At 50.0% G+C, this 12,778-nt stretch overlaps 2 protein-coding genes across 2 annotated transcripts in view; both read left to right on the top strand.

Moving 5' to 3' along the window:
- The window catches only part of ZBTB45 (zinc finger and BTB domain containing 45), a 16,034-nt gene extending 4,012 nt beyond the window's left edge, over window positions 1–12,022 (top strand). Inside the window, exons 2-3 of the mRNA XM_006027471.3 lie at window positions 1,757–3,533; window positions 7,836–12,022. Of these exons, the coding sequence (XP_006027533.1) occupies window positions 1,979–3,533; window positions 7,836–8,410 (2,130 nt within the window). The 5' untranslated portion in view covers window positions 1,757–1,978 and the 3' untranslated portion in view covers window positions 8,411–12,022. The remainder of the gene's footprint in view (window positions 1–1,756; window positions 3,534–7,835) is intronic.
- The window catches only part of LOC102387024 (zinc finger protein 420-like), a 143,234-nt gene that overhangs the window by 44,825 nt on the left and 85,631 nt on the right, over window positions 1–12,778 (top strand). The window lies entirely within an intron of this gene.

Here is a 12,778-nt window from a genome sequence, read left to right on the forward strand (position 1 = left end):
GGGTGGCTCAACGCAGGAGCGCCCCCTACTGGCCCGCCACACACTGAACTTCTGTTCTGTTACAGGTTTAAATCAGTTTCTGATCAGTTGAACAGGTTTAGGTGTGTGTAACTTCTGTCCCAAGCCCATAAGACATAACACCTTAGTCTGACACAGGTAAAGCAAGAGCACCACAGCAGCCAATGTCCTATTTCTATAAAAGATTGTTAAAATATGCTTAAGAGATCCCTAGAAGAGGGCCATGCCCCCTGCTACAGAGAAAGGCAAAAGCCTCCATAGTCTATACCAATTTGACTGTGGAGTAAAATACCTTCCTGACCCCAAATAAAGGATCAGTCTGCCCCATAGCAGACAGCCAAGACCCTCTAGCCAGGAACCTCTGCCAGCAGGAGCATTGGCACACCATAGTCAAAACCTCCAGCCTTGGCTGTAGCCAGTACCCAGTGCCTCTGAGGAAGGCTTTAAAAAACCCTGACACACGTAGCAGGGAGACAGTTCCCTTCTGGCCCCATGTGGCAACCAGCAAAGGCCAAAAGCATAGGATATACCCCTAGTAGACCATAGGCATAGCTACACCTAGATTGTCCCTAAGTGGCTGTCCAATATCTTCTTGGACGCCCCTAGTGATGGCAAGTCTACAACTTCCCTAGGCAGTCTAGTCCACTGCCTCATTGTTCTAACAGTGATGAAGTTTTTTCTGATATCTAAACCTACTTTGCTGGAACTTCAAGCCACTGATGCATAACCTACTCTCTGCAGCAAGAGAGAAAAGGTGTTTTCTGTCTTCTTTATGGCAGCCCTTTGAGTATTTGAAGGTTGTCCCTCTTAAGCATCTTTTCTGCAAGTTGACTATGCTGAGCTCCTTCATCCTCTCCTCATACAACTTGCTTTCCAAAGTCCGTATCTTCTTTGTCACCTGCCTCTGGACCTTCTCTAGCTTTTCCATGTCCTTTTTCATAATGTAGAGCCCAAAACTACATGCAGTGCTGTGGATGAGGCCTAACCAGTGCTGAGTAGAGAGGCACTATCACCTCCCATGTCTTGCACCTCATGCATCTGTTGATGCATCCCAAAACTGCATTTGCCTTTTGTGCAGCAGCATCACATTGCATACTCATACTGAGTCTGATCTACAAAGACTCCCAGATCCTTCTCCATAGTGCTGCCATTCAGCCAGGTGTCATCCATTTTGGGTTTGTTTTTTTTTTGATTATGTTCCCTAGGGTACAGCACCTTACGTTTAGAACATAATCTGGAACATTATGTTCTGGGTGGACACTTTAATTCTAGTATAAGAATTACCCTTTTCAGTTTGGGTTAAGCACTTTCCAAGGCAAAATAAACTCAACTAATAACAGATTGCTTTATGCTAAGATACTCTATGCTAAGATCAAAGGGATATCCTGAGGAGTAGCTGCAATGGTTTCAGTTCACAACTTAAGTTAAACCAGCACACATTTCTCATATTTGCAGACCTTTTGAGAGGTAAGAATTAGTATTTTTATTAATCTTTTCACCACCCAAGACTCACTGTGGCCACAGCCCTTTTCAGACACCTCTCACTCCTTCCCATAAAAATTGCTCTTTGACCCTTTTGAACCTCAACATATCCTTGCCCTATGTGAGCTGAGTGCATGGACATTCCTTAAAAAGGATTTTTGTGGGGACAGGCTGGGAGTGGGAGCAATTCAGACAAGAGTGGAGTATGGCTAAAATGAGAAGGGAGTTTTGTTAGTTTCATGTCTTTCTCTCTCAGGTCTTACAAGAAGCACATCCTTGTTTATGAACTCCCTTGAAGGCCCTCTGCTCAAAGCGATTGCTTGTGATATGGATACCACTCCTCAGGCCTAAGCAGCCATATACATCTCTGATGTGTGTCTACTCTCCAGCAAGTCCTGAAGCTGCCTTCTGAACACTTTTCTATTTGTTTTCACTGACGTGTGCCCCTGAAACCTCCTCTCAGCCTGCCAGAGCAACAATGGCTGAAGCTGTCCACTACATCCACCTGCAGAACTTCAGCAAGTCCCTGTTGGAGACACTGAATGGGCAGCGCCTGGGCGGGCACTTCTGTGATGTGACAGTGCACATCCATGAGGCTACGCTCCGGGCCCACCGCTGTGTGCTGGCTGCTGGCAGCCCCTTTTTCCATGACAAGCTGCTGTTGGGCTACTCAGAAATAGAGGTGCCCCCTGTGGTACCCAGCCAGGTGGTGCAGCAGCTGGTGGAGTTTATGTACAGTGGCTCCCTGGTGGTGGCCCAGTCTGAGGCCCTGCAGATCCTCACAGCCGCCTCCATCCTCCAGATAAAGACAGTTATTGATGAATGCACCCAGATCATCTCACAGAGCCGTAGCCCAAAACCCCCTCCTGCTGCCCCCTCCATGTCTCTCGCTATGCCCAGGGTGCCAACTGCCAAATCCCAGGAGCAGTCCAAGGATAGCCCAGGCACTGTGGCTCTCCTGCGTGATTCTTGCCCCTCCTCCTCCCGACCCAATGAGATGGAGCCTCCTGGGGCTCCCCAGCTGGAAGCCCCTAAGCTGCTCTGTGCCTCTGAAGTGCGCTACAAACTTCGTGACCTGCTCTCCTCTCAGCAGAGGCAGCTGGGGGAAGGCAGGGAGCGGCCAGCCTCAGAGGGAGAGCTGGCAGCAGCTGGCAGCGATGGGGAAGGTCCATATGTGGGCCTTCATCCCTCTGAGGTGCAGCCCAGCTGTCACAGCCGCAAACAGCGCCAGCCAGTGAGGCTGCAACTCTCAGACACACTACCCGTCATCATCAAGGATGAAGAGGAAGAGGACAATGAGGAAGAAGAGGAAGCTGGGGGCAACAAGCTGAGCTGCTTCAGTGAGTGTGGTGGTGGCGGGGCATTTCCCAGCTGTGGCGAGGCCAAAATGCGCAGTGCCGAGGACCCTGGGGGTGGGGGTGGGGGCACAGCCAGGAAGGACAGTGTCCAGTTGGACTACACCCCTGTTGAGGGGCAGGACTTCTTCAGCGGTCAGGATGTCTTCTCCGAGTCATTCATCCCAACCTGGCAGAGTGAGGATGGCAGCGAGGGGGCAGCAGCAGCTTCACGGGATGGTGAGAAGTTTCACTCTGACTGCAGCCTTGAGGCCTCCAACATGAGGACCCTGGCAGGAGATTTTAAGCCAGCCCCTGCAGGCTTCACAGCCCGGGCCCCTGAACCCCGCAGCATGGCCTTTGTCTCTGGCTTGGGCATCCAGCGGGAGCTGAAGGCCGAGGTCAGTGTGGCTGCTGCAGCAGGGGCAGGGCCCAGCACCACCACCACAAGCATCTTCCAGTTCCACCTGCCACAACCAGGTGTGGCCCAAAGCTTCTACAGTGTCCAGCCAGAAACGGGTGCTGCCAACAGCATGGTGCAACTGAGCCCAGGCACCATGGTAACAGGGACCCTACACAGTGACCAGGCCCAGCGTCCCGGGCCTTCACGCTGCCCTGAGCCCTCGTACCAGTGCAGCCACTGCCAGAAAACCTTCAGCTCCCGCAAGAACTACACCAAGCACATGTTCATCCATTCAGGTGAGGGGCAGGTGTTGGTCCCTCTGGGGCTTCCAAGGGGCATGGACCCTTGGGGACAGGTCAGGGGGAGATACCCCTTACTCCCTGTCTCCATTCAGTGGGAAGAGTCTGGGTCAGTGATTCTCAAGTAGGGTGCCTTGGCATCCTAGATGCCATGTGATCCTTCTAAAGACACTACACAATATTAGCACTGTTAGGTGTGCAGACACGTACACATGATTCTTACGATAAACGCACAGATTTCAAACAAGAAACCTTACTGTCAATTAGGACATTCTGACCTCTTATGGTCTTTCTGAGTTCTTTGCAACGGAATAATTGCTGTTATTTTTCTGTAGTCAAGAAACAAGTGAAAGCTAAAACCTGGCACTTTTCAAGAGTTGCCTTGAATCTAATAAGGGGCACCTTGCATCTAAAATGGTTGAGAACTACTGATTTGGGCATTGGAGTCTGAGGCTACAGACACTGCCCCATTGTTCTCCTGGAGTGGAAGGGGAATTTGCTCCCTACCCAGGACATCTGGTCACAGAGGCATATGGCACCTGGAAGACATTACACTTATAGTGTGGTATATGTTTATCATGCCACAGATTGCAACATGCCACACATTCAGCAAAGTTGTAACCATATTTGTGGTTTGTTTGTATTGCTCATAGATTTGAACATGTGGCATGCACCATCAGGCTGTATGCTGTGGTTTTAAATAGCCTGTATGGGGAGCCTATAGGTTCCCCCTGCACAGACATTTAAAGACAGGGTGTGGAGGCTTATATGGGGTCTGTAGCAAGGGAAAGTAGGCTCCATGATGCCTAACTGAATGTGCCACAGTGTGGAAGGTACAAGTCCAGGACGTGTACAGCCAGTGTGCAGGTATAGAATCATAGAAAGTTAAGTTTGGAAGGGACCTCAGGAGGTCATCTAATCCAACCCCCTGCTCAAAGCAGGACCATCCCCAACTAGATCATCCCAGCCAAAGCTTTGTCTAGCCTGGGCTTCAAAACCTCCAAGGATGGAGCTTCCACCACCTCTCTTGGTAACCTGTTCCAGTGTTTTACTACCCTCCTAGTGAGAAAACTCTTCCTAATATCTAACCTAAATTTCCCTTGCTGCAACTTGAGATTTGCTCCTTTTTCTATCATCTGCCACCACTAAGAACAGTCTAGCTGCATCCTTTTCAAACCTGCCTTCAGGTAGTTGAAGACTGCTATTAAGTCCCCTCTCAGTCTCCTCTTCCCTAGACTAAAGTCCAGTTCCCTCAGTCTTTCCTCATAAGTCATATCCCCCACCCCCCTTACCATTTTTGTTGCCCTCCTCTGGACTCTCTCCAATTTGTCCACATCCTTTCTGTAGTGGGGGGCCTAAAACTACAGTACTCCAGATGTGGCTTCACCAGGGCTGAATAGAGGGGAATAATCACTTCCCTTGCGCTACTGACAACACACCTACCAATGCAGCTCAGTATGCCATTAGCCTTCCTGGCCACAAGGGCACACTGTTGGCTCATATTCAGCTTTTATCCACTGTAATCCCCAGGTCCTTTTCTGAAGAATTTCTGCCCAGCCAGTCAGCCCCCAGCGTCGGTGCATGGGATTGTTCTGTCCTAAGTGCAGAATGTTGCATTTGTCCTTGGTGAAACTCATGAGATTCCTTTTGGCCCAATCCTTCAATTTGTCTAGGTCGCTCTAAGTACTAGCCCTACCCTCCACCGTATCTGCTACTCCCCCCAGCTTGGTGTCATCTGCCAGACTTGCTGAGGGTGCACTCTATGCCATCTTCCAGGTCATTGCTGAAGACATTCAACAAAACGAGCCCAAGGACTGACCCCTGGGGCACTCCACTTGATACTGGCTGCCAACTAGACATCAAGTCATTGATTACTACTCTCTGAGCCCAATGCTCTAGCCAGTTTTCTGTCCACCTTACAGCCCATTCATCCAGCCCATACTTCCTTAGCTTGCCTGGGAGAAGGTTATGGGAGACTGTATCAAAAGCCTTGCAAAAATCAAGGTATACCACATCCACCAATCTCCCCACATTGGAAATCAGGTTGGTCAGGCATGACATGTCCCAGTGAATCCATACTGACTGTTCCTAATCACCTTTTTCTCCTCCAAGTGCTTAGAAATGGATTCCTTGAGGTTCTGCTCCATGATTTTTCTAGGGACTGAGGTGAGGCTGACTGGTCTGTAGTTCCCTGGAATCTCCTTTTTTTCCTTTCTTAAAGATGGGCACTATATTTGCCTGTTTCCAATCATCTGGGACTTCTCCTAACTGCCATGATTTTTCAAAGATGATGGCCAGTGGCAGTCACATCAGCCAACTCCCTCAGCACCCTTGGGTGCATCCCATCTGGCCCTATGGACTTGTACACGTCCAGCTTTTCTGTGTAGTCCCTAACCTGTTCTTTCAACACTGAGGACTGCTCACTTCCCCACCCAAATTGTGCTTCCCAGTGCAGTAGTCTGTGAGCTGACCTTGCCTGTGAGACTAAGTTAAAAAAGGCACTGAGCACTTCAGCCTTTTCTGCACCCTCTGTTGAAGTTGCTTCCCCCATTCAATAAAGGACCTACACTTTCCCTGATCATCCTCTTGCTACTGACATACTTGTAGAAACCCTTCCTGTTATCCTTCACATCCCTTGCTGGCTGCAGCTCCAATTGTGCTTTGGTCTTCCTGACTTCATCCCTGCATGCCCATGCAATGCTTTTATATTCTTCCCTAGTTATTTGTCCAACTTTCCACTTATAAGCCTCCTTTTTGTGATTTAGTTTACAAAAGAATTCCCTGCTAAACCAAGCTGGTCTTCTGCCATACTTGCTAGTCTTCGTGTGCATCAGGATCTTGCACTCTCAGTAAGGCTTCTTTAAAGTACAGCCAGTTTTCCTGGACTCCTCTCCCCCTACAAAAGGTAAGGATGGGATTCAAACCCATGCATGTAGCACACACTGGATTAGTAGGCTACAGCCTTCACCACTTGGCCACCTTGTAGCTAGGAGCTATAAAGTTCCCCACTCTCCAACTGCATGCTTCCAGTGGAACCTGGGGCTGTCCCTGACTAATCCCCAGAGGCTGCACCAGGTCTCAACTCCAAGGCCCAGGACTCTCCCCAAGCCAATCCCTGGAAGCAGCCCCAGATCCCTGCCATTGAAAGTTGCACCAATGCAGCCTTACATCAGATAACCTGTTCCCCAAACCTGGGCTCTCCACTCCACAGTTATGTAACTGAGATGTGAGGAATTTTATCTCTGACCCCAAAAATCACACTTTCTGCCATGCTCATCTGGCCTGGTTCTTCAAATCCCAATTGTATAACCATTTTAATGTCTGCTATGGATCTGTTCTAAAAAGAAGCTAGTGCCTGCAGTGAGTTACAGCTCTTTCCTGCACTGGAGATTTCTTGTCCACAGAGCAGGAACAAAGGTCCTAGAGCCCAAATGTGCATGAAGACACTGAAGCAGAGGCAGAGGTAGAAGCAGTGCTTGGGGAGGGCGTGGGGTTGATTCATGTTCATGGAGTTGTGTGGGGGGAGAAGGAGGGGCCTGATCTAGAGAGCTTCAAGCAGGGAGTAGTTCTGAGAGCTGTGAGCAGTTTTATAGCTCCTCTTGCCATGGAGCACAAGAGGCAAAATAGCCCATGGGGTAGGAGGGAAATGCCTAGGTTTTGCAGTGTCAGTATGACCTGGGGCTGTGTCCCAGTGACACCGGCATTACCAGGCAGCGATGGGACTCCATCCTGGTGATGCATCACTGCTCTCTGCCATCAGCAGGTGTCTGTGCTTGTCTGAGAAGGTCTTTCCAGTTATTCCCATTTTCCAGGCCTCTGCGCTGTACTAATTTAGAGAGTCTGGCTCCTCTCTCCTGAGGGATCCCAATCAAGGTCTCCCCAGATCCACATAGAGGAAAGGATTTGGGGTGAAGGTGCACAGACTCCAGGCAGGGTCACCCCAGGCTGTAGGGGGGGAGTCCCTTCTTGAGAGGAGCATCCAGGCTGGTTTCTGATAAATGGTTCATTTCTTTTGGGGGCCTGTGATGTGGGAAACTGAGACCCAGGCTGCAGCCTTGCAGCAGACACATGGGGAACCAGGGCCAGGGTGCAGTGTCAGGCAGAAAACACCAGGACTCGGGTGCAGTATTGCAGCTGAGATGGGGCAGCAGGGACCTGAGGTGTAGGGCCCCAGGACTAGGCTGTGGCATCGTGGCAAAGGCATCTGGAGGCATGAGAGGGGTACAGCATTATGACTGAAGCAGGCATCAGGGACTGTGGGCTCAGTGCCACAAAGCTGACTGCTATCTTTTGTTGCAGGTGAGAAACCCCACCAGTGCTCTATCTGCTGGCGTTCCTTCTCACTGCGGGACTACTTGCTGAAGCACATGGTGACGCACACAGGTGTCAGGGCCTTCCAGTGCTCCATTTGCTGCAAGCGCTTCACTCAGAAGAGCTCCTTGAATGTCCACATGCGCACACACCGCCCTGAACGCTTCCAGTGCTGCATTTGCAACAAGTACTTCTCCCACCGCACCCTGCTAGAGCGCCATGTAGCCACACACACAGCCTGGAAGGGGGGAGAGGCTGATGGGGCCAGTGGGACCGTGACCTGGAAGGAGAAGCCTGATACAGGAGAGGGTGCTGTTGTGGCCACCTGGAAGGGGGACCCAGCTGCTGAGGGCACGATCCCCAGCCACACAGCATGGAAGGGGGATCCCACTGCCACAGAAGGCACCATGGCTGCCCACCCAACATGGAAAGGAGACCCAGGTGCAGAAGGTGCCATCACAGCCTGGAAGGGGGACTCTGCCACAGAAAGCCCTCTCCCCACCCACCCAGCCTGGAAGGGAGACCCTTCTGGAGATGGGTCCATTCCAACTCACACAGCCTAAGGAGAAGGGCCCAGCAGTGCTGGGAATTTGCCAGGGGGAGACTCTGCTGACCACCTACCAACCAAACTAGCCTGGGAGGGAGCCTGACAACCCTCTGGAAGGAAAAGACTTCCTAGACCTGGTCCAGGGAGGTGTTTGGGGCACCAGGTATCCACATCCTTTGCACCTGATAGATGCATTCTGGCCAGCAGGCTTGGGGGCCATCCTCCTCTTATCTCTAAAGGAGGGTGCTTCTTCTGTGGGCTCAGCCTCCTTGCAAGTTTCCAGAGATGCCCGCTGAGTGCCCTCATGAGCCTCTAATTCAGCCTTGATAGGGTTGCCCCCTATCAGGAGCCTTACTGTCACCCCTAGTAGAAAGTCTCTCCAAACCATGACTGCAGAACCATTGGGACACCTTAATCAGGAGCCATCTCAGGTCCCTGGAGTGAGCATGGAGTGAGGGCTCACTGGAGTGAGAATGGAACTAGGCACATGGCAGGTAGTAAATCTCATCCCTCCAGCAGCTCCTGGTTTATTGGAGGAGTTCAGAGGCAGACATGAGGCAGCATTCCAGCTATTCCTTGGCCATAAAACCCACCACTCACTCTGCATATGGTCCTTCTATCAACCAATAACTATATGGCTGTAAGGTTGCAAAATGTTGACATAAAACAGATGCCTGCCCAAGTCTGCAGCCAGCCTAAAATTGGCTGCAGAAGGAGCATGAACTGCGCCATTCATTATTCCAGGTTATTCACTCTGAAACTTTTTGGTAACTGCTTAAATGGTGACATCATTAACTACCACGCTGTTGGTATTGTCAGCAATGCCCACCTCATGCTTGTCCCATGAGCTCAAACTGTCCCTCCAGCTCCCAGATCTCCCAGTTTCCCTGCCCCTTCCCCCCCTAACAGCACGTACAAATCAATTCATTGCCATTCAGCTGAAGTGCAGGGGCATACAAAGAGATTTAAGGGCAGAATAAATAGTGTTTAATATCAAATAATAAAACACAGAATAGCATTCTGATTGTGTATATTAAAGGGTTGCTAGTGACTGCTCTGTCCAAAGGTGTTCTAACCATGAGTGACACCTGGGAATGCTTACATGGAAGGAGATGAGAGGAGCACAGGATCACTGCTTCTGGCTCTTCAGGTCCAGTCTCCTGCTGTCATAAGCACTGTGTCATATGAGCCTGCTCATAAATTTAACAAGGTCCACCTTAAAAGAATGGTTAGGTTTTTCCCTTCAACAGATTGCAAGGCAGCTCCCTGCTCCAGGAGTTGGAAGCCTTCTTCACAGTTCCAATACAGAAATGTAGTCATGCCCAATTCATCCCATCCATGCTGGTGCCAGCATTGCGCTTTGGCTCCAATGGCCTTTGTCATTCCCTGGTGTTTGCCTCCAATGTATTTGGGGAGAACAGTCTCTCTCTTTGTTTTGCCAGATGGAATAAGTCAAATTCCTCTAGTCTCCTCTCAGAAAATCAACTCTCCATTCCTCTGGTCATCCTAGGAGCCCCACTGTGAATCTGCTCTTGGATTAAATATTTCCTGAACGGGGGTGACTTGGATCATTGTGTTCTAGTGCGGGTACCAACAGGATTTGCTGTTGTTTCCTCTGAGTTCCTTCCATGGTAGTCACACACTGGGTGGTATCAAGATCCCAGTGTTGCTGCCAGTGCATTTCAGTTCCTGCCTTTGCATTCACATGACGACCTATCTCCCACACCACTCTGGACAAGGTCTGGTCAGTCTGCTGTACTCGGACTGTGGAAGGAGATGTCTCCCCACAAATTCATACAGTCTGCCTAGATGCTACAGAAGGACATTGGCAAAGTTGCTACAGGTTTGAGGGCTGGCAGTGTGGCCCCTCTACCCTAGAAATGTAAAGCCATGGAGACCCTTTCTGACCCCTAGGTTGAGGTTCACCTGGCAGCCCCTACCTTGCCTCATGTTTGCATCTATAAAAACAAGGTGGAGGGGTTGAGGAGGAAGTGATCTGCTGGGCAGACAAGGCCAGGTGGATGAGGGGCATCCTCCAGCAGGAGACTGAAGAGACCTGCCAGCTCAGGAGAGGCAAAAGATGAGTGGAAAACAGCAGAAGAGGATTCCCACTGAGGAAAAGAAACAATTTCCTATGTTTGAAATTTGTGTTCTCAGCTGTCTCTCAACTCTTCCCTGCTGAAGAAACCTGCATGAACATCAGCTGGAGAGCACTCTCCACACACAAAGGTGCAGGCCAAGAACTAGACACTGGAATACACTGTTGCCACTAAACTGAGTGTCACAGCTCTTTCCATGACCACTGCCCCTCTTAAGATTACCTGGGGCAGGGTTGTACTTCTTGGAAATATGAGGGTTGGAGGCAGTGTGTTCTCATTTTTTTGGAGCCCAAGTCATTTGTGTTTGGGAAGATGGGGTGGTCTTTTAAGGGCAAGATGAGTGAAAATAGATTCCAGTAGGGTTTGGGGTTACAAAGCAAGGAACGTTTAGCTACCTGTCACACCTTCCCATGCTCCAGGTCCTTTTCCCAGCAAAAGGAACTGACAGGGAGCTGGCCAGCCCCTTCACATCTACCTTCTGCTTTCTCCATTCACACATCTGCTCCCTTGGAAGGGCACTGGACACGCCCATGAGCTGTGGAGCTGGAGGGGATCACAAGCACTGAATGTACAAATGAGAAGAATCCAAACATGGCTCGTGGGTGCTCATCGGAGCAAAGCCAGTCTTTCTAGTCCTGTCTCTGGCAAGTATCGGGGCTCGGTAGTCAGTAAAATGCTGCTTCATCCTATGTCTTGTGTGTTCTTGCTCAGGTCTTGCCCATGTGTTGAAGGTGATTTTTGTTTTTAACCAGTGGTTTTTTTTTTTAATCTGTATAAAACCTTGTAGGGATTTCATGGATCAAAAGTCTGCCCTGGGCCTTAATAACCCATCAGGCTAGCATGGTTAAGACTCCAGTTTCTGTAACCAAAAGCTCACAAGGAAGGAATATGGTTGTCATCATATCCAACTGAGTTTAACTCTCCAGCTGAAATGACTGGATACTTGTTCACAGGGTGGTTGAAAGGGCCAGCCTTTAGCACAAGTCTAGTGCTGAATACTGGTATATGGTTCTGGCCAAATGCCTTCACTGCTTGTCCACCAAACCCTCAAGGACGGAGGGCAAAATTTTCATGAATGCTTATGAAACTTCTAAGTAGATCATGTTATTACGATTTACTGAATGTTCTAATCACTCCCCCCGCAATATTGTTTCATGTTAACATACAATTTTTTTTTGGTCAAATTGCAAAGGCAAAGAAAAAAATGGGATTTTGGGAATCAAACAAAATATTTTCTTTGACCTGAACTAAAAAAGCTTTTGTCTCTCTCTACCTAGAGAAATTGTGGACTCTCCATCTTTGGAAATTTTGAGCAGATTGGACATACATTAGTTAGGGATCTTGCCTTGAGCAGGGGGCTGGACTAAATGACCTCATGGGCCGCATCCAGAGGAACGTGGCTGTATGGTATGTGGTGCCACAAACATGACTGTGGTGCCACATACCACGCATTCAGATGTTCTCCACGCTGCAAAGTGCTGCCTGTACATGTGCTGCTCCACATTTTTTTCCATGGTTTTTTTTTTTTACCCCTGGGGTCAAAAAACCCAAGAAAAAAAAAGTGGAGCAGTGCATACACAGGCAGCACACGCTGCTCAAAAGCAGAGCTGGGCTGCCCAGAGCTGTGCTGTGACTACTGGCCAGGCTCCACACAGCAGAATCACTACTGCAGCAGTGCATACACAGGCAGCACACGCTGCTCAAAAGCAGAGCTGGGCTGCCCAGAGCTGTGCTGTGACTACTGGCCAGGCTCCACACAGCAGAATCACTACTGCTGCAGCCCCAGGAGGCCTCCAGGACCCCAGGTAATGCTACTAGGTCCAGCCCAGCAGTGGCACCAACCTCCCCTACCCCACCCAGAGTAACCTGCCATGTGCCAAAGCGCGTATCGCACAGGCATCCCCGGGGAACCAACCATCCACACCACGTGTGGATGAAGCCATGAGGTCCTTTCTGTCGGGACCCAGGGCAGCTGGCCAGCAGCTCTCCCTGACTCCCACCCGGGCAGTTAAGGGTTCGTCAGGTGGGTACTTGTGACGTATGGAGTGGAATTAATTAGGCGGATGCTTATCGGTTGCAAAGCAAGATTATTTACTTACTCCATCAAGGTGGTGAAAGACGGAGGTCAAAGATACTTGGTTAGTTACAGCTTAGGGTTCGTAGGTCGGTCTGCATAAGTAAATCAGTTCACAAAACTGGTTGGGCAGAATTGTCGGGTCGGGGTCGTCGATTACGTCTGAGAAGGTCGAAGACGGGGGGGACGAACTGGCAAGTGATCAAATTGC

The sequence above is a fragment of the Alligator sinensis genome, unplaced genomic scaffold, assembly GCF_000455745.1.
Source record: "Alligator sinensis unplaced genomic scaffold, ASM45574v1 scaffold496_1, whole genome shotgun sequence".
Classification (NCBI taxonomy): Eukaryota; Metazoa; Chordata; order Crocodylia; family Alligatoridae; genus Alligator; species Alligator sinensis.